At 36.3% G+C, this 22,229-nt stretch overlaps 1 protein-coding gene across 5 annotated transcripts in view; it reads left to right on the top strand.

Moving 5' to 3' along the window:
• The window catches only part of MYO16 (myosin XVI), a 360,734-nt gene that overhangs the window by 183,972 nt on the left and 154,533 nt on the right, over positions 1–22,229 (top strand). For all 5 annotated transcript variants that reach the window (XM_027675110.1, XM_027675112.1, XM_027675113.1 and 2 more), the window contains exons 10-14: positions 4,729–4,879; positions 11,217–11,327; positions 13,044–13,109; positions 15,943–16,070; positions 21,511–21,616. In XM_027675110.1, the coding sequence (XP_027530911.1) occupies positions 4,729–4,879; positions 11,217–11,327; positions 13,044–13,109; positions 15,943–16,070; positions 21,511–21,616 (562 nt within the window). The remainder of the gene's footprint in view (positions 1–4,728; positions 4,880–11,216; positions 11,328–13,043; positions 13,110–15,942; positions 16,071–21,510; positions 21,617–22,229) is intronic.

Below are 22,229 nucleotides of genomic sequence, written 5' to 3'. Positions count from 1 at the left end.
TACTATAATTGCCAGTAAAAATTGTCTAGGGTTGCCTTAGCAGAATTATTAGACTCGAACGTCCTTTTATTAAAGTAGATGGGAATAGTGTAGTAAAACTACCATTGCTTATGAGAGAAGCAGGGACAAGTCCTGAAAATAAAAATAATATATATTATTACAGATGAAATTATACTGGTCCAAGCAGTTACAAATTTGTATTTCGATTTGTGCTGCTTAAAATTCAAGTGGAATCAAGCAGAATTTAGCAGTGTGGACTTAGAACTTGGTATTTGTCTTAAGTTGTAGATTTTGATATTTTTTGTATTTCCTTGTGAATCTTAAGAAAATACTGTCATAGATATGTGAAAAGAGATGTACTATATGTATGAAGCACTAATGGCTGTTTTATGGTAGTACAAGACATATTGATATTTCAAATTCTTATTTCCAGATACTGTGATCCATGGGAAATTTAAAGAGTACAAATAATGCAATTGCTGTATATTTGAAGCATGTTGGTTGCATAAACTTGCAAAACACTGATATTAATTTTTATGTAGTAATTACCAAAGATTGTGTGAGGGGAAAAAAATAAATAAAACCTCTTATAGAGAGACAGAGAAGATATATATATGCTTCCATTTCATTATAGTTATAATTTATGGTCAGCAGAATGTATTTGGATACACTAAAATCTGGAAGAGGTTAGCAACTGTCATGAAATGATCAATCTTTTAAATTCAGAATTCCATGGGATATATTTATATTTAGTAAAGATTGCATATGGATGATAAACATGGTGTGTTGTTTCTGCTTCATCATTTGTAGCCACTAATGTATGTAGCTGGGAGTATTATACTTATGTCTATGGAATTACTAATTTCTTGTGCTCATTAATTCCTTATGAAATAAGCAGTCGTCTAGTCTAACCCACTGTTTCAATAACTTAAATCATACTCTTGAAATTTATGACCTTCTATTATCTTATAAATGAAAAAAATTTAATTTTGAGGCATGAAACGAAGCCTTTAGATTCTCAAACATAAAGAAAACCTTTATTTTTAATTACTGAAATGTCGTAATAGCAGAAGTAGATGGTAGGTCACTCTTGTAGCCGTGTAATGTTGCCTAGCAAAATTTATTTATAAAGGTTTTGGAGACTTTAAGAACTTTTTCATTGTTCTTGTATCTAGATGATGTATTTCCATGTGTTTCATATTCTAGAAGTTTGTACTGTGGTGCACATATTGTACTGGATTCCATTCTTTAGTGCTAAAATTCATTAATCACTGGAAGACTTGACTTGCATAAAGTTGATGAATGTCTCTGATGTTCTTGTGTACCAAAGCAATTTCTTTAATGCTGAAGAGGAGTGCACAATAATAATCCACATTTACCATTGCTTTATTCTTTATTGTATCCATTCTTCATCAACTCTCTTAATATGAAGAAGTACGTTTAATGTGAGGCGGTAAGTTTTACAAGAGGTCCTATTAATTCTATGTTGTGGCCATATTGCTTTGTGCCCATCTCTCAGAAGAAAACAGTACTCAAAAGCAGACTCAAAAATTATGAACAAGCAATTATAAATAGCATCTGCTCTGTCAGCAAACCTAATTTTGCTGGTTCAAGATTAAATTACAGCATTTATTTCTGGAAGAACACTATGAAGAGATGAATTGAAAGTCAGTATCTTAACTCAGGTAGAGGATATAAAGTTTAACAGTCAGTATATTTGCATAATGCTAAATTACCAAGCAAACCTGATTTCCTTTAGCCAAGCATTGAGTTAATACAACTGAAATCATGTTATCATGAAGCATGAATAGTATTAGAATATTTCTTCTAGTTCTTTTACTGAGCTACTGAGTACTTTCATCTATCTGATTTAGGATAGGTGGATTAGGAAGTTAACTGTGGTGGGTTGGCTGTAGCTGGCACTCACTGAGCTGCCTTGCTCACCTTAAAACTCTGCTCCCTACCAGTAACAGAAGTTCCTTCCAGCAAAAACAATAAGATCAAAGGGCCTATGAAAATATCATTGCAGTCTGCCTTGATATAATTCTCTCTATCAAGTTAGAAGCTGCCCTAGTGCTTCCAGTATTGATGATAAAACTTCCAGTTATTTGATTGTCAGGTCTCAGTTTTTCATATGATTTCTTTTTTTTTTTTAAATAAAGGACATGCTAGAGGGTGGCAGCTTATAGAAAACCATCTCAGTTTGTCTAAAAAAACCCCAATAAAAATACATAAAACTTGAAATTAATTGCATATATGATGGCTTCTTTGCCTAAAAATTAAAATTTCCATTCCTCCATATAATATTCAAGATTTTTTCCAGTCAGATAGGCCAGTAGCAAGTCCTAGAATGTTCAAATAAGATTATCCTAGATAACACTTCTTCCTGTCTACTATGCAACATTATTTTGGCTTAAGTCTTCCTTTGTGGTTAATTAACTATCAATTATCCATTAATTTTTATAAAAGAAGACCATTTATGCTAATCTTCTTGCCTACATTAACATAAAATCTTCCCTTGCTCTGTCCTACAGTTCAACTTTCAAAGGTATTGCTTGACTTAAGCTTGTGACTAATAAAAATACATATGAATGTTAATAGAAATATTTTTCTAAAAACCCACTCTTTTCAGTTTATTTTTCATAATGTCTACTTGAACCTGAGTCGTAATGAACTCTTGGAATAATTTTATTATGTTTTTTCTTTCACAGAATCTTTCACATTTTTGTTGTAAGATGAACTACATGTCAGCATTTCCATCATTTAAGGTCCTATTAATATCTCATAAATGCACATAATGTATAGGCTATTCTCATGTACATCAAGACATGAAACACGCCTGTTTACTTATTTATTATGTTGTTATTGTCCTCTTAAGTTCAAAATGCATCTATGGAAACAGTAGCCACCTTTTTTCCCCCCACACTTTGCTGTGATTTACAACCTGCTTCTCTTTTGTGACACCTGGAAGGTTTATTTGGTTTCGAGGAGTTTACAACTGAATTTTAATGAGTGTTGTATAATTAACACAAAAGTGGTAAGATTAAATGGGTAAGGTTCAGCTTCACAGCAAAAAAATCCTGGATCTTCTCAATTTAAAAGAAATATCACATCAAAAGAGTGTCACAGTTATTTAATTTCTTCTACAGTCTAATCACTGATATGTCTTACTCTAATTGCCAGGTTCAAAAGAATAGTTGGATAATGGCTTTTCTGTTCTGCAGTTCAAATCAAAACAAAGGGGTTTGGATCTTTTGCCCATGTGACACTTGGTAAACAAACGTATCACAAAATTATCTTAGGTCAATCAAAGCACTAAATAAAAATTTTTATTTTCACTAACATTTCTCTAGGTATTTTAAATTTAAATGTCCGAAGCAAAACATTTTGAGAAGGAAAATCGTGTATATTTCATTACAAAATGTTTATACTAATTCCTTCAGTGTTTTCAGACTGTTTCATCAAAAGAAAAGTTTTGTTTGTCTATATTTTATTCAATGGGAAACTGCTTTGAGTTTTTTCCCAATGAATTCTGCTTAGAAGGTGCTTTCTTCTTTGTTCATAAAATTTATATGTGTGTTTCAGTTCTCTTTCCAACCCCAGTTCTTTTCATGAATTGCTCTCACTGTTATCTATGGGTTCTCCGTAATTTCATTTGAGTTAACTTGACTTTGATTACTCACATTAACTTGTGAGTAATCTTGGCTTTTTTATTATCAGTGATTAAACTCAAATAACTTAGAGTAAATAGGAGATTTATTTTAGTTAGATTTGGGCTTTATTCCATAGTGGAATGCTCTATGCCCACATTCCAATATTGAATCCACATTTCCTTTCAAAGAAGTTATATATACATTCTGGCAAAGAGCTGTTGTACACTCCATGAGATTGTCTCCTCTGCACTGTCAGAATCCAGACAGTTATTTTTAAAGATGTTTCTGTTCTCAGCTCCTGGGGCTGATCCTTGCTAATTCCTCTGGATGTACGATGCTGCCAAAATCATCCAAGATTTTGGTATTGTTGTTTTTCAGAACTGACATATTGTGTGAACTGTCAGTAGGGAAAACAACTCCATGTGTGTAAGAATAGATTTAACTTCTGTGTGGATGAAGAATATCGCATATTGTTGCGGTCAGGAGTGTGCTATTTGCTTGGGGGTTTTTTAGGTTTGCTTCTTCTCTCTCTTTTTTTTTTTTTTACCTTAGCACAAATTCAGAGCAGCTTCTGGTCATAAAATACATCTTGGATATTGCCTAATTAAAAGTAAGCTAAAAAGTGATGGAATTTAATTTTATTAAATATTAAATAAAATAATTTTATTATTGCAATGGCAATATCTATATTACATTATGTTAAAACATACTAGTTTTAAAATAGTATTGTGCAGGTTAACACTGTGCTTTTTAAATTTTTTTCAAAATTGGCTATTGATTTGCCAGCCTAGTGCTGTCAAAAGCAGACTCACGCATATTCTCTTTGGCTTGTTTAATTCTGCTTCAGGAAAAAAATGCATAAAGGTGAATTTTAAATCAAGGTGTTTTGCTCTGTGTCTTTGGGAACAGACCAACCTATGTGAACACTTTATTTCTCACCAATTTCTTTTGTACTTGGACGAGGAACTTGTGTCTCATCCCTGAGTTGTATCTCAGTTCAGTGCTTGTGCCACCCACATTTGTTTCTCTGACATCTTCAGTAGGAGTCTAATTGTTTTATTGATTCTCTTTGTAGCAATCCCCTGGCTTTACCGATTGCCAAGCAAGACAGTTTGCTGGAGAAAGACACCATGTTTAAAGATGCAACTAAAGCCTTATATAAGCAGCAATCTCAAGACAGTGCCTCTGAAAATGTCACCGTGAACACCACAACCAAACTTGAACAGGTAATGGCATGCAGTTTCTTGATATTTTTTTTTAGTGCTTAGGTATGGAAATTGTAAACTTATTGAAGCTGAAGACCACAGTATTTTTTTCCCTGACCACACAACAATATCTTTTGCACTGTGGAGCCTTGTCACCTTGATCACTCCCTGCAATCAGTCTGGCCCTGCAGAGTTCCCTCTGCAAACTGAACAGCTGCTTCCTGCCAGCTACTTGTGGCAGGTCGGGGGTTGTGGCAGTCGGAGGGCTCAGAGGTCCTCAAACTCTATTCGTGGTTCACAACAGGGGAGGGACAACTGTTAGCGCTGCCCGGAGTGTGCTCTTGTCTCCAGAGTGGGTTGACAAAAGAAAGAAACACAACCTGGGAGACTGTAAAAACAAAAAGAATGTGTACGGAAAATCAAGTTTCAAAGTAAGTGACTGTAATTTAAATCTAGGAATTGCCAGATTTACAGCTGCAGTGTTAACTCTCTTTCTTGTGATAATGCATTAGGTTACAGTCACTGATTATTTGGATACCCTTTGCAGTTTTCTCCCCACCCAGGATCGCATTCTCATTCAGTGTATAGGATGAATGCAAAAGGAGGCAATTATCTGTTGCTTATAAATCTAACATGTCCCGAGTTTGAGTTAATTACTTGGAGTTTGGCGATTTTTTTGAGGGGGTGGGGTGTGGTGTGCGATTTTTTTGTTGTTGATTTTTTGTTGTTTATTTGTTTGCTTGCTTGTTTGTTTGGGTTTTGGTTGGTGGGGTTTTGTTGGGTTCTTTGTTTTTGCTGTTGTTCGTTTGTTTTGGTTTGTTTGTGGTTTTGGTTGGTTGGTTGGTTGGTTTTGTTGGGGATTGAGTTTGGTTTGTTTGGTTTTGTTTGATTTTTGTGGGTTTTGTGCTGCATTTTGGGCTATTTTCTGTTACGTGCATTTGGAAAACACATATTCCAGAAGTATTCAGCCATTTAAGAAAACATTACTTTGGAATTGAGGAGGTGGGGGTGGGGGTGGGGGTGATGGTGGAGGGGAATATTTCCATTTAAAATAGTTTACTGTGAATTTGAAGCATAACAAAGGAGGAAGATATTGATTTCATGTAAGCCACCTTCAGTTCAAAAAAACTGCATAAGTGTCTTGGCAGAAGAATGCATGTTCCACTGCTTTTATTTGTGTGTGTTTCAGAGGAATAGCTTGATCATATGAGATCAATCAGTGGGTTCATATGTAAATGATGTGAGTCAATCTCTGAAAGTCCTCAGCTTTGGGATCCTGTAGAGCACTCAGTTACCTATTCAGTCAGAAGATACCACGGCCATGACTTATTTTGCACTTGGCTTACATCTTGTTTTCATATCTTAAAACTTCTGGTATTGCTGACTGATGCAATGTGATGAAAACAATCAATCCAAGGGACAAGCACTGCTGTTCACTTAGAAAAGTGAATGCTTGCAATCCTTTTAGAAGGAACCCTCCACTAATTGTAGTAAAAGAGAGGGAGGTGTTTAGCTTAGGATCTTGCCGAGACAATCACTTGCTTCTAGATGTTCAACAGTAGTGTGAACAAAAGCATAGATACTTCTTTCTGCTTGATTCTCTTTTGATCAAACCTAGTTAAAATTATTCGAGTTTTCATTATCTCTAAGCTAAACTTTTGCTTCATAGTTTGTGCACTAAAACATAGACAGAAACTGATTGGTAATTTCGTTCTCCACCATGACCTAGAGCCTCTTTCGGGGTCCCAGGGCAGGTTTTCAAAAGTACTCCTTCTGGTGTTTCACCATACTTCAGTAGAATTTCCCACAGTAGTTACAAATCAAAGACAACACAGCAGACTTTAAGGTGAATCTATTTTAGCTCCATTAGTTGAGAAATTTCTGCAGGAAACAGTCTGTGAAATTCTAATCTAAGTAAGTTAAAAGGAATTTTTTTTTTAGAAGCAGTAAAAATCAGTAGTGTACTGAATTAAGAGTGATGCTCCCTTGGAAAAGAATAAGCAGGAAGATCCTATCTGAGAAATCATCACTAACATACCATAGGTTAGACATGGTGCTGTTTCAGGGAGTTTTTAAATGAGTGGTTGCATTAAAAAAATTAATAGATTAACGGAACTTTTCAGTTGGCAAGGGCTTAATGAGCTTTAGCTCTTACGAAGAAAAGAATAAACCAGTTTAATCACTTCGGGAAATAGTTAAATTTTACTAAACTAAAGAATACCTAGATTTTGTCAAATGAAAATATGAGATTTTTTTCTTTCTTGAAGTGACTTAATCGTGATCCTGGAAATACAGGAATTGTATTCTATACTAATAGCCATGCATTATAAACTGTATGTATATATATGTATATCCATATTTGTGTACATAATATTTAGATCTTAGTTTTCAGAGACTTTTTTTTTTTAATTTCACAACTTGGGAAGTAAAGTTCTTATTTAGTGCTGGTAGCAAAAGAAAACTTTGAACAATCCCTTCCTTCTCTTTCTGACTTTTGGATACAAATTCTGGTGAGTTTCACTGTCTTATTCTTAGCAATTGCATTCCAAAGTATGCTAAAAGTAATCATGTTCTGTTTAATTTTTCAATAGGTTATGTGGAGTCATTACTTGGCTTTTTTGTTCATATATTATTGAAATATATCAGCATGATATTGTGTATGCTTTGTGTCAGAAATGTCATACATTCTTAGGCAATATGGCATGGAGATTAGGCCTTTATTGGACGATCAGAGAGAAAAATTTCATCCTAGTACATTTGAAACGTGCGTTATTAAATTAAAAAAGCTCATAATTTTTTTGGCTTTAAGAGAACTAACAATTCATATTTATATGTAGCTTCAGGTTCTTTTAATTGCAAAAATGGTGAAAAAGAGACAAGAAAATATTTCTCATGAAGTAAGATTTTAATTACATGAAGCATAGGAGATAGGGATCAAATAACTATGTTGATAAAGGATTTCGTGTATCTCTTATATTAGATTTTGCTTTTTCCTTGGTAAAAGGTGCTCTTTGATCATCTGTAATGTCAAAATCTGTGCTCCAAACAAGGAAAACAGTATGAGTAATTTCCAGAATTTTATTGTAGCTGACAATTTCTCTCCCTCTAAGCTGGGAAAGATACTTTATTGCTAACAGATTGAAATTACTGGCCTCGAATTGAATTATGTGCTTCATGCTACAGAGAAATATAGGTTAAATATTTTCTTTCTCTTAATTGGGTCTTTTCTTTTAAAAACAAAAAATTTTCTTTGTTTTGTAGTTATTTACATATTGTTGGCTATATGAACTGTGTGATAGAGTATCCCCTGATACCCTTTTTATCGTTCCAATATCACTTACAATAGAGGGACAGCTGTGCATATCATAATATTACACATAAGAGCTGGAATGCATACATATTTCAGTGACACAAGTATGTAAAGAATGTAAATAATAAAAGATTTTTATACGAGCAGATTGTGAATCTTGTTAAGTGTATATAATTTAAATGAGTAAATAGGAATCTTCATTACTAGCATTACAAACATCTCAAAAACTTTTAGAGGCAGAGTCTGGTAGAAAATGCTGAAACACCAAATCCTAAACTTTGTAGAAAAAAAAGTTGATGAGAAATGATTTTGATTTCCTTACTCAGAGTTTAACTGAGCCCTTCACATTTCTAACCATCCATCTACAGAATGAACATCTTTGGCCATACTTACACTATGAAATGAAAAAAAAGCTCGGGCCTATTTGCTGGCCTAGGGCTGTGTGGGATGGGTCGGCACACATCCATAAGGCAAAACTCTATTTTCTTCCTTCAGAGGTGGGGCCGTGCCCAAATGGCTTGTAGAAAATGACCATTGATATGTGACCTGAATGATATCCAGGTTTCATCTGCATGAGGACTAGCCGATATGAACCATGAATGAATAAGAAGGTGTGCTAAAATGTTCTGAAAATATGGAGAATCCAGGGCAAACCCTTCTTTTATTTTAAAATATGAAGCAGAGGTTTAATCTTCATTGAGATAGATTAAAACAAGCTCATTCTTTGGCACAGATGTTCTGAGTTTTGATAGCACACAAGGGGGTGCAGTGAAGACTGATGCCTGTTTTGTTCCTGCAAGCCAGGTGAGCACACTATTGAGGAAGGGAGGCCACAGACCTCTGTCTTTCATCTGCTCTCCCTCTACAAGACACTTAAAAATGTTCTTGGAATTCTTTTGTTCAGTTTTTCTCTTCTAATGTACATCATCAAAGAAAAATATCAAAATGTAATTTTTTTTTTAGCCAAGTGGAATTCTTATTTTCTGGCCAGCTGTACATCCAACTGCCATGATTAAAAACAAAAAGAGCAAGAAATTCCGTATTCTGTGTGACAGAGAAATCTTCATTCACTTTAATGGGTGAGGAATAAACCTCTTAAATATGTAAACATACACCAGTAGTAGTATAGGCATAGGTAGTGAACCCAGAGTATCATGTTTCCTGAACTAGACCTTGAACCTATGGAAATAATTGAAGTTCGGTAGTTTTGGATCACATCCCCAGTATTCATCATCATGTCTAGGCTTCGCGAACGAAGATTTGGGAAGGGCTCTACCCACATTTGTTACAAGTGTGCTGGTGGCTAAAAAGGCCAATACAAGATAGACAAGTCCAATTGCAAAAGGCACAGCAGAAAGACTCCTTAGGTGGTATATTCTGCAAGGCACGAATCTTTCTGCATTGTCTTTTCTCCTCTAGAGTGATCCAGCATGCTTTCTCAAAGGAAGCAGCAGCGTTATAGATGGTGTGTCTCCAGACCTCCTGATTAGAGGCCAGAGTAGACCAGTTACGTTGATCAATATGGGAGGCGGTGGTCCTTCATCCTTGAGACGTGTCCTGCCCAGCACAGCTGTGTTCTCAGCAACATGGCCTCAATAGTTTTGACTGCTGCTTGTTCAAGAACAGATGTATTGGTCACATAATCTGACCAGTGGATGTTTAGGATTGTACGGAGGCAGCGTTGTTGGGAGCGTTCTAGGAGTCACAGGTGGTGGCGGTAGATGACCCATGATTCTGATCCATATAAGAGAGTAGGAAGCACTATGGCTTTGTAAACACTGATCTTTGTACTTTTCTTCAAGTGTTTATTTCGCCAAACTCTTATGAAGTTTTCCGAAAGCACTATATGCCTTTGCTAACGTGTTGTCTATCTCTCCGTCAATCTTACCATCCGAGGAGATGAGGCTACCTAGATAATTAAACTGGAGGTATCCATAGTTGTTGGGGTCTTCTCCTTGTCCAAAGCACACTCCATATTCCCTTCAATATCACCTAGTCTGCTTGCTGCTTCTGTCAATGACCTCTTTACACTGCCAGAGACTGAAGATGCTGAGTTATTTACCAAAAAAGGGTAAATGGGCCTTCATTTTAAGCAAAGCAATAGAAGATAAAAGCTTCATCTTCTTTACCCATCCTCAAAATAGACACTGAGTTATAGTAAACTCTGAACAAACAACTCATTTCTACCCTTGTTCACAGGAGAATTTTCTGTTTCTAGGTATTTTACTGATGTGCAAATGTGGTTTTCTTTGGACTGTCATAAAAAATGAATCAAGCCACATATTAAGTGTAGAACATAATTCATAAGCACGCTGCGTAGTATATCAATGTTTATTTTGTCTTTAATCGACTTTCCGTTATCATTGATTTTTTTGTCTACTTTCTCTGATTCTGACTTTGTCTTTCGGATACTTTTTTTTCATTAGCATTTACTTTTTTACTTTCCCTTGCAGAGTTTATATTATTCATCCTAAATCTCAAAAATGTTAAAATAATTTCACTCACCAGTTTTGGCTAAGTGGCCTCTTCTGATTATCTTCTGGTATCCTTGACAACATCATCCTCATTTCTTACTAACTTACTTCTAATCTGCAGGAAAAATTGCAATAGAATTTCAAATCCTGTATGTTGAAGCATAGTGTGAGAATTTTGTTAAATAGCGGGCAATAAATAGTTTACAAGTGCACTAACTAATAGTCTTGATTTCTTCTGCCATAAACATTTAATGAAGAGAGCAGGAGAATGGCATTTGAGCTGGGAATCTTTATGGGTTTAAGGATTGCAAATGGCACTCTGGTAGCAGTCTGTGTTCTTAAGAGCCCGTCAGACTTGTGCAGTTATACACTTTAACATTGATAATAATTTTTATATTCTTCTCTTGATTAAGATTAGTGATGTGAAATTGTTTGGGAGTGACAACTTTCTGGTTTCCTAATGCATTTTTCTTCCATAATTCTAGTGATCTAGATTTATACTGCAGGTTAGAACATTATGGTATAGAATGATTAGTTGTGAAGTTACTTTATTTCTCTAATTTTTGTTTTCTAGATCAAGCTAATGCCTCCAGCTCCAAATGATGACCTGGCTTCTCTGAGTGAGCTAACAGACAGCAGCCTGCTTTATGAGATTCAGAAGCGCTTCAATAATAATCAGATATATGTGAGTTGCTATTCACCTGTCAACAGTAAGCTTTCAAAAAAGAGCAAAGAGAGAATAGAAAAAATAGACTTACTATCATAGCTACTGGGCAGTGACCTGCCCTGAACTCATTACTAGTTTTAAATGGATCAGAGCATGTGTGTGTTTAAGCCCTTCAACTTCTGAAGTTTATGTAGGAAAAGGAGACATAAAAAATGGAATATCACTTCAGATAGGTTTGGATATAATTTGTGTGTGTTTATTTCACAGAGGAGGTATATTGGTAAACACTGATGAACACATTTGTGATGAATGAGTGTTTTAAGGTCACTCAGATCATAGTGCGGCCTGACGGGGCAGTGCACTACAATATGTAATCTTCCTTCTCAAGCCACCAAAAGATCCTTGAAGCTTCCTGCTTCATGTTTTGTGAAGCTTAATAGAGTTTTATTCTTCAGGAAAACCCAACAGTGAAGTCAGAGTGAGTGAGAGAGGGGAAATATATTACTGCATCTTAGAAGAAAAACAGTACTGTTACTATGAAAAGCAATATTTTCTGCCTCCTCAAATCAAGCTTTTTCATTTTGAAAAAGATAGCGTGACTGGAACTGTAAAGATCATCTAGTTCCAACCCTCCTACCGTGGCTGGGGACACCTTCCACTTAACCAGGTTGAGTTCAGAGCCCCATCCAACCTGGCCTCAAACACCTCCAGGGATCTGGCATCCACAGTTCCTCTGGGCAACCTGTTCCAGTGCCTCACCACCCTCCCAGTAAAGAATTTTTTTCCTAGTATCTAACCTGAATCTCCTACCTTTCAATTTAAAACCATTACCCCTCATTCTGGAATGCTGCAATCCCTGATAAAGAGTTCCTTCCTATCTTTCCCGTAGACACCCTTTAGGGCCAGCCCTCTGATCATCTCTGTGGCCCTCCTCTGGACCCACTCTAACAGGTCCATGCCATTCTTGTGCTAGAGGCCCCAGAGCTGGATGCAGCACTCCAGGTGGGCTCTCACAAGTGCAGAGCAGAGGGACAGAATCACCTGCTGGCCACGCTGCTTTTGATGCAGCCCAGGATACAATTGGCTTTCTGGGCTGTGAGTGCTCATGTCCAGATTTCCATCCGCCAATACCCCCAACTATGAAACAGAAACATCTTGCAAACTTTGCCATCATTAGATGGCTTACTTCTTTTGAGTCAGGATAGTTTTTCTAGATGCATGTTCATATGTTCATATACAGATGCACTTGCATAAACACTTATATGTGTATCAATTGCTCTGTTTTATCCCACAAGCAACATATTTTAATGTATCAGTTCTGGATAACCAATATAGCATTTCTAAATTATGTCATCTATCCCATAAAAAATCACTTGAGGAACTTGTTTATGTGGTAGGCATGTCACATTTTTGTAGTTTAGCAAATGGTAAACTACAAATTAACTTTCAAATAATCTACTAATAATATATGCAGTGCAATTTTTCTATGCATAATTTTTTCTTATGAAGAACTCAGTTTTGTTACAAAAAGAGTAATTAATTCTGTATGAATTGTAAATTTAGATGTCAAGTTCAAATTATGAAGTTATAAGCTCTGAATTCATGAACTATGTTTAGCATGTTGATAGCTAGATTTAAGAGACTTTGCCAAGAAATCTTTTCAGAAGAAAACCATTAGCCTCCTTAAACTTTCAATTTATTTTTTAATAAAGCAATTATATCTTCTTTTTTCAGACCTACATTGGTGATATACTGTTACTTGTTAACCCATTTAAAGAACTTCCTATTTATTCTACCATGGTAAGCATTCTCTTTTTAAAAGATTGTGGATATTTTTTCAGGATTCATATAGTTCATTTTGCAGGCCAAACTCCTAAAATTAATTTACATATATGTGCTTTTTTTGTTGGGAGCATCTTAGTTTTAATATGTTAGCAAAAATTTTTAAATTACTTCTAAACCCCAGTATTTTTGCTGGGTCTTATTTGTAAAACAGCCATCTTAATACTGGTTTGAATGAGCGGGAGCACTTTACATTGTTTAAAAACTCTTCATGGTGACCTTGGTGGTTTCTGCCAAAGTCAGACTTAGAAAAATAGATGCATACTTCATACAGGGATTGTTTTAGTTTGCAGCCCCCTTGCCCAAAACATGATTATGGAGATAACAACCTTGAATGGTGCACAAATACTCAAAATGTTTGTGCTCCACATCAGGCATCTCAGTTCGGGCACTGTGCAGCAATGAGTGCCAAGTGCTCAGCATGAGCTTAGCACTGCACTGAATCAGTCGTAGAGACGTGGCTTGTGTTGGGCACAGGCAGTGCTTGGGCAAGGGGGACTTGAGTCCATGTGTGACCTGTCATATGCACAAGGCCACTGTCTTACCCTTCTAATCTTTCACTTATGAGACAGACTAGCTATTTGCAAGGGGCTTGTAATTTCAGTACCCAGATGCTGATACGAACTTAAGTGGATTTTGTAGATCTGTGGGAGTAACATAAATTAAAATGCTTTGATTTCTCCATCTTCACCTAGACATTTTAGAGATACAGTGTTAGTATAACTATAGTTTATCCTCCCCTTTTATTTTCTCACTGATGCACTGAGATGGCGGATATCAGGCTCCCTGATAAGTAATGTTCAAATTTAAGAATTATATTTAACTTATAAGAATTATAAAGGGTTAAAAAATTGATGAGCAAATTGTAATCTGTGGCTGTTTGCTATGTCATGTGGCTTTGTGTATATCAGTAGTAAATTTGAGAGAAAGAAATGCTGTGACATTCATGGCAGGAGCAGCAGATTCCAAGTTGGGAGTCTGAATTTATTTCTAGAACTGGATGGAAATCATCCATCACTTCCAAGGTTTTAGATTATTGTATTTTTTGCTGTCACTGTGTATTTTACATTAAACACATGATTTTGGCACCAAGAGAGAACGGTAAAGGAAAAGAGTTTAGGTGGTAGGCTTACATATTAAAATGTTTCCTGAATGTTTGCCACATCTTTTCTTGTCTTCTCTGTGATAGATCTATTTTGTTAAGTTTAGCATGAGACACTTTTTGTCCTGCAGTTGTTTGGGTCATCTTGGATAATAATTGCTTTTACTTCATCACTATCATTTGCACACTATTGTGCATTTTTTGCAGGTATTTCCCAGATGATAAAAAGTCATGGTTTGCGATGCTCAAGTATACTGCAGCAGCTTAGCTGATATTATACTAAAGTCTCTAAAAGTTAGATGGCCTGTATTTTCAAGTAAAGAAAAGTGATTATGTCAATTCCTCAAGGAGATGCTGACATGCTATACGATGTGGCTCATTAGTTAGCATTTTTGTTTCTGGTATGTAGTTTGTTAGTTGTCAAGAAGAAAAAGAATGCAAACATGTATTGGGCATGATACTATTTTTAAAACCACAACGAAACAATGAAAAGATTATTGTGTGTTTTTCAATAACATTTTACATTTCCTTCTCTTTTTAAAAATACTGTTCATAATTTCTAAACAAGCATAATTTTTTTATCCTACACTGACCTCCCACACTTAGTTCCAATAGAATACTACTAAAATAAATATTTTTATAAGCAATCATTCACTCTGAGATGACATAAAGAATTCTACATTAATGGAGACTGATATACATTGCTTCTTATGAAATTCAGTGCAGTTGCTAGATGGTAATATTATTGCACTTTTATATGGAAATACACTGTACTACTACACTACACATTATAGTAGCATTAGTAACTGTAGAAGTCTTGTGCTATGGTCGTACTGCTTTGTTACATTTCTGTAGAATTTACTTGTGCCTGATTAGGACAAATATCTTCTTGAAGTTTGTGTTAGAAAAATATATAAACTTGCAACATTTTGCAATGAGCATAAGTGCATGAAGGTTTTTCTTTCTGCTTTGTGACATTCTGCGTGGATTTAATCTTCTTTAGTCTAGTAACTCAAAAGGCCTGAATGAGAACATATCATGGAGAATTCATTCAGCTACAGCATTGTAGATGCCCCCCAGATTGAATAGCTTAATATCTAAATAAATAAGACAGGTGTGGGACAGAAAGGAGTAAGAACATCAGGATATCCTCAGGGGGGAAAAAAAGTGGTTTATATAGCAGTTAATTGGTTCTACTCAGGCTTTAAGGATAGTACATGTTGCCAGCTATGTGTATCAGAAGTTATTCTATGTTGCAGACAGAGTATTTGTGGGCAACTACTCTGTCATGTAATAAATAAATTAGTTTATAACTTATGCCTTTGATTTCAATTCTAACTTTTCATGAGCTGTTCATATTTCATTTTGTAAGCTTTTTGAGTCAAGACTCAGAAGAACTATAAATGTAAGGTATAAAAAAGTAACTAGATTTTGTTTTACTTTATGCACAAACTAGTAGTGTTAAGCTCTCCAGTTATGTTTAATTTTGTATCTTTATTAGACCTTATTTGCTAACAGCTCTATTTTCTTTAATTAAAATCTTCATAGATGCTTAACAGTATCACTTACATATATAGAGAGATTCTGTTCATAATGCTTAGAGAGCTTTACAAAAGACCCAAGATTAAGGAGATGAAACATAATTAGTTTGAAATGTATTGATCATGTTAATTTTGTACAATTTTTCAGGTCACCCAGCTTTATTTAAGTAACTCTGGAAAATTGTGTTCCTCACTTCCCCCACATATATTTTCCTGTGCTGAAAGAGCTTACCACATGCTATTCCAGGAGCAGCGTCCCCAGTGCTTTATCCTCAGGTGAAAATTTATCTTTCTATTAATTAATTTGTACCTCCTGCCTTTCAGCTGTTTCCCTTGGGCCTCAGCAGTTGAAATTTCCATTTATTTTTTTCTCTAACTGATTTTTTTTTTCTGTGTACTGATCTCTGTATCATACATTAGAGCAAAATAGAAATGAAAAAGGTTTAATTACATCTCAAGTTCATAAATTCTCTTGGGGAATTGCCACTCCATATAGCTGCATCTAATTAGAAGCAAGACTGATGGCAAAGAATTCAGTACTGCCATGTATGTTTGCTAATATTACATGAATCAGGATTAGAAATAGAATCTATTAACCAAAAAAAAGATAAGTCCTTGACTAAATTATAAACCTCTGAGTTGGGGCACCTGTATTGGAGCTTGCACTCTGCTTCGCATGTTTATGTGGTCATGAGTTTGTTTAGCTCTTCAGGTTCAAAATGGACTTTTAACCTTTAACCTTCATTCACAGTGCTGTTTCAAAGATAAATAATTTCAAGATTGTGAATGAATTTATTAGTAATGTGAAACAGAATTTCATCCAAATATGCTGGTTTTATAATGGTGGAACTTTGCATTCCCTTGGACCTTTTGATCCCTAAATCTGTTAATCCTATCTGAAAGCAGTGAGGCTGGTGAAATTCAGTCAAAGAAATTTGTTGCTCAGTCTTGTTGCTTTGGATATTGCTGTTGACTGAAATACTGGCAAGCATTTACAGAACTTCATGGCAGACAGAAAAAACTCACTGAAAACAGGTTGATTTTGATTTGACCAGGAATAAAGGCTGATCCATTTGATAAACCTAATTGCTGTTAAACTACCTTTAATTATAAGAAAAATTAATACTATGAAATGGAGATTATTTGATACTTAAAAGCAGCTAATAATGTTGGTTTAGTCTATTTGGTAAAATCTAAATAATTAATATCTGGAAAGTGAAGGTGAGATAGGAAATTTCCATTAGTTTTCTTGCAACAACAACAACAATGATCATCATCATCATCATCTGAAAAAATATCTATGATGTAACTTAAGTTACTCATCCACCCCATTGCTGTCACCTGCTCATGTGTGTATATATGAATTACTGTGTGTGGTCAAAATGTATTTCTGCTTTCTTGCAATTTCAGTTGCAAAAAAAGCATTAGTTATCAGCAAGAGAAGCTTCTTTCACTACTGTGAGGAATGATTCATTGGTTACATATGCTAATAGACAGCGTGGAGCAGGGCTTACTCTCTGGCTCTGAAGGCATGTGGTATAGCATCCAGTCAGTTTTCCCTTGGTTTTCATTAGAAGAGGAGAGGTTTGTGGGGAAGTTTTCAAGATATCAGTTTCATTTTCTGTCAGAACCAAATAACTGCAACTCTGCAGTTCCAAAATGCTCCAAGCTTTTGTGTTTTACTTTGTTTCCTCCAACCTTTCATATCAAGAATAATTTTCATTCCTGAGAAGTTCTGTTTGTGTTTGGCCTGTGGTCTGTGATTTTAAAATACCTTCAGTTATAAAGCTGAGTTGTGGATACATTTCTGTGCATGCATGTATAGTGCAAGGAGTAAGCCTAGTAACGAATGTTGAAAGTAAAAAAATACGCTTTCTTCTAACATGGAATCACAGGCTGAATGAAAATGGAGGAGCTCAGAGAATCACTCTGTAGCTAGTAAGGCCATTTCATGTAAGGGCCCAAAAGGAAGGAGGCAGTGGATGAACAGTCCTGTTTTTACTAAAAAGGACTCATAGATCCATGAGAATGTTACTCTGAAATAAGTTGGCTAGAGGTGCTTCTGCCCTTCTTCTTTTGTCTGGTTGTTTCCTCATTTCCACACAATCCTTTGTGTCAACACAAATGTTCAGGTGGTCGCGTGGCGCACTGAACAGGAGAAATACTCTCAGGTCAAAATTACTCAATTACTTTTAGTTTAGTTTATAGCAAGCCACCTTCACTCATATGTGCTTAATACCAAGAGCTGGCTTTGTATAAACTTTGTATGGAAGTTCCAGAATAAAATAACATTATGTTATGCTCTTAAATAGCCAGTTGGTGGACTTTTTCTAATTAGCTTCCTTCTGACTGCATTTTGCTCCTGCTTTTCAGGGTATGAAAATGCATTAAGCACTGACAAGATAAGTAAGGAGCTGTCTAGGAAGCCTAAATTTGAATTTTTTATTTCAAAACAGAATTTTTTTGTTAATTATTCATATTATTTGAAGGTACAGAGACTAGAGTTGTAATTAAGGTTGTATTAACTTGTCTCAGTTTAAGGAGACAAGTTTTGTTGAGGAGCATGAGTTATGAGGTAGACCAAACTCCTCTCTCTCAGCAATCATAAATCCTAAATTAAGAGGCTCCAATGGAGGAAGTATGGAAAAAGGAGGAAATAACAACCTTTATTAAAGGATATATGTATATTGGCAAAAACAGCAACAGAACACAAAGACAACTAAACAATAATCCTGTACCCAAAAGTCCCCTTCAAAAAGGAAACAGTCTGATACTTCTCTGTCCTCTAGTGCGGTTAATCACGGTTGGCAGGGGGCGCTGTTGGATTACTGGAGGTGCAGAGCCTGCAGTGCCCTGTGGTGACCAGCAGGGGGCGCTGTTGGGCTCTGGTGGTCGCTGCGTGGGGGCCTCGGATCACAGGAGAAGCTGAAAAATGGAGATTCCCCTTCTTCCGCCACTGAGGAGGGGAAGGGGAAAAAAGAGCAGTTTCCTTCCCACTAAACTCACACTGTCTGCGGCTGGCTGTAGACAGGACTCCTCCCTTGTTCCTCAGTGAGCACAAACTCTACGATGAAATCTGAGCAGATTCAGGCTGGAGACACGGCAGCGCACAGGCAAGCCAAGGCCAGAGAGCAGCCAGATGACCAGGTCAAGAGCAAAACAGCCTCAAAGCTTTTCCAACACACACACACACCTTGCCTCCCTTAAGGCAGAAAGTGAAGTGCCCCCCATTTGCAAGGAGAGGAGAAAAACTCCTGCCCCCTCCCTGCAGGTTTGGAAGGGCTATTAGCCTGGAATGTAGTTCTACCAGCCAGCTCCTTTGTGTAGGTAATCACCCAAGGCAGAGAGCTGTCCTCCCCGTTCAACATCCCTCCCCCACATGCAGCAGGGGAAAGAAAAATTCCCATTTGTTTTTTTTTAGAACAAGTAAACACATGACATAACTAAATATTAATAAAGAAATAGTAGGAAACAGGATCTCCATCTCCATAAAAGAAAACTGGAAAGCCAAAGGAGGAATACAGTGACAAAACTTAGTGGAACTTACCTAAAGCCCTGTGTGAGCGTAGGATTTAAAATTCTCTGTTCTCTGTTCATTTTCTTTTCGTTTCGAGTACACTGCCTCTAATTTAACCTTTTTTCTCAGAGAAATAAGCCTTCTTTGCTTTGTCTGTTTCATAATGCCTTCTATGGAAGTTTTACTGCAGAAGAATGCTTTTCTGCTTCGATGCTAACTTATCTTACACCTTCGTAAGGCAGTCCAACCAACAGCTATAAGAAACCAACATTTATATTGTAAATCACACCAGTACTGACCCCTGAGGGACACCACTCATCACTGGTCTCCATGTGGACAATGAGACCTTGACCACAACTCCATGTGCGGCCATCCAGCCAGTTTTTTATACCCCAAGTGGTCCATCCATCAAATCCATGTCTCTCCAATTTGGAGACAAGGATGTTGTGCGGGACAGTGTCAAACACTTTGCATAAGTCCAGGTAGATGAAGTCAGTGGCTCTGCGCCTCTTCACCAATGCTTTAACCCTCTCGTAGAAGGTCACCAAATTTGTCAGGCATGATTTCTCCTTTGTTACGTATCACCATGTGCCTTAGCATAGTTTCCAGGAGAATCTGCTCCATGATCTTGCCTGTCACAGAGGTGAGACTGACTGGTCTGTAGTTCCCCAGGTCTTCCGCTTTCCCTTTTTTCAAAATGGGTGTTATATTTCTCTTTTTCTAGTCATCAGGGACCTGTCCTGACTGCCATGATTTTTCAAAAATTGTGCATAGTGGCTTAGCAACTTCATCTGCCAGCTCCCTCAGGACCTGCAGATGAATCTCATTGGATATATCAACATGTATTGAGGATGCCAACCATTGCAGTCTTGGACCATAAACCTCCTACTAATGCTGATAGGAGTTTGAAGTCTGGTGTCAGAACCACCTCATTATAGAAACATGGACAAGACAGATAAAAGCAGTTTGACTCATCACATATAGTAATGAGATGCCTTGTCATGTAAGAGTAATGTTTTCCAGGTGAACAAATGGGATATTCACCAGAGCTGCATGTATGTCCCATGAGAGTTGAATGAGATTAAATACTGCAGAGATCCCACTGCTGAGTATGAAGTCCTTTTTATCCTTCCCTCTTTTATTTCTTCCTTATTTAATTGATTTCTCCTCTGAAGTGATATTTCAATAGATAAAGCAACGGTCAGACAGATACTGCATTTTGCTACATCTCATTTTCAGAAACTAAACTACACAGGTAACAGATTGACCAGCCATCATGGCCATTGTACCTGTTAAAAATCTAACTGGCTGTTGTAGAAATAGCCTTTTAAATTTGATCAAGCGAATAAAGGAAGAGGAGCATCAAATTGCATTTTGTTTGGTTCAGTTGTCTATAAAGAAAACAGCTTCTTATAATTCAATTAAGAAATTCTTACATGGATTTCTTAATAAGGCTTCACTAGCTTTATCCTTTCCATCTCTTTTTTCCTTTTCCTTCCTTCCTTATGCTTGAAGTGCACCACTGATTTTGCTTCCTGCCTCCATCTCTCCACTTCTCTGTTATTTCTTCACACCTTTGTTGTTCTTTTGCCTTTCCCTTATTTTCTTTGCTCACTTTCCCTGTCAGAGATTCTCATTCTTTTGAATATTTATTCTACATCATGAACAAGGAATCACAGTGATCCGAACAGTATTGCACTGCAGAAACAGGGCAGGTTGTAAAATCAATTATCCTCTTCTTTCCTGTTCCTTTCCTATTTTCTTTCCGTTCTTCCTCTCGTATTCTCCCCTTTCCATTTCTTCTGACTCCCATCATTACCACAGTAGTATTTTCCCATCTGCAAAGACAACTAGGCAGCATAAGAGGGCTGCTTTGCTGGACAAAAGATAAAGATAACATCTATGCTATAAATACCTTCAAAATGGCTTGAAAACTTTAGATTTGATTGGTTTGACTTGTGGTACAAAACAATATATCTTGACAGCTCTGACAGCCCTCATGAACATAGTCAGTCAGCCAGTCTCTCTCCTACGTTCTGTTCTTTATTTGCCATCCATAAACCTGCTGTTATTTGAAATGAAAGGTTGATGGAACTAACTTAAATCTATTCAAACACAGCTAGCAGAGAATATAAAGAACAACTCAGTTGTGAAACTAACAATGATTCCTCCCTCTCTTCCTTGACTGTCATCTTGCAGTGGAGAAAGTGGTTCTGGGAAGACTGAAGCCTGCAAACAGATAGTGAAACACCTCACTTGCAGAGCCAGCTCCAGCAGAAATACCTTCGATACAAAGATAAAACAAGTAAGTAGCATTGTGATCACTGAGTAGAACAAAGCAAAAATGTAGCTTCTTGAAAAGGGAAAGATATTTGAACTGTAAGGAAAAAGGCATCTGCTCTGCAGAAATTCACAAAGGGTTTTTTTTTCACCACTGAAGTCAGAGGAAATTTCTTTCCCTCAATTTCATTCCCTGAATGGGAACAAGATTAAGCTCATATTGATTCAAAAGTGGAGGCAGTTTTGTTTCTATGTGTTTTGGTGACTTTGGAAACCAGTCTTTCAGTGAATAGGAAACATTTGTGTGATAAGGAAGTGTTTCCAAAATGGATACTAATTGCCTTCAGTAAATAAATAAATTTGTCTGTATGGTGTGGTGGTGCTTCTCTGAACAGTATAAGAAGAGCTGAGACATCTGAAGTAATAGCAGGTAAGATAGAAAGTGTAACTTGCAGGAAAAATGCAAGGATTAAACAGTTATATGGCTCTGTATTTATGTACTAAATATATTTAAGAAATAGGCAAGAGTTATGAATATTTGTTCGGTCATATTTAATTTCCAAAATATGTATTTCTGTATCCCCATATTTGATTTCCTACAAAGGTTCATACTGGCATTTTAAATAAATTGCCAATTC

This window comes from Neopelma chrysocephalum, unplaced genomic scaffold (assembly GCF_003984885.1).
Source record: "Neopelma chrysocephalum unplaced genomic scaffold, ASM398488v2 Primary Assembly neopelma1_25, whole genome shotgun sequence".
NCBI lineage: Eukaryota > Metazoa > Chordata > Aves > Passeriformes > Pipridae > Neopelma > Neopelma chrysocephalum.
Note: the sequence above shows the minus strand (reverse complement) of the source record. Positions and strands in the feature narration are given on the sequence as shown.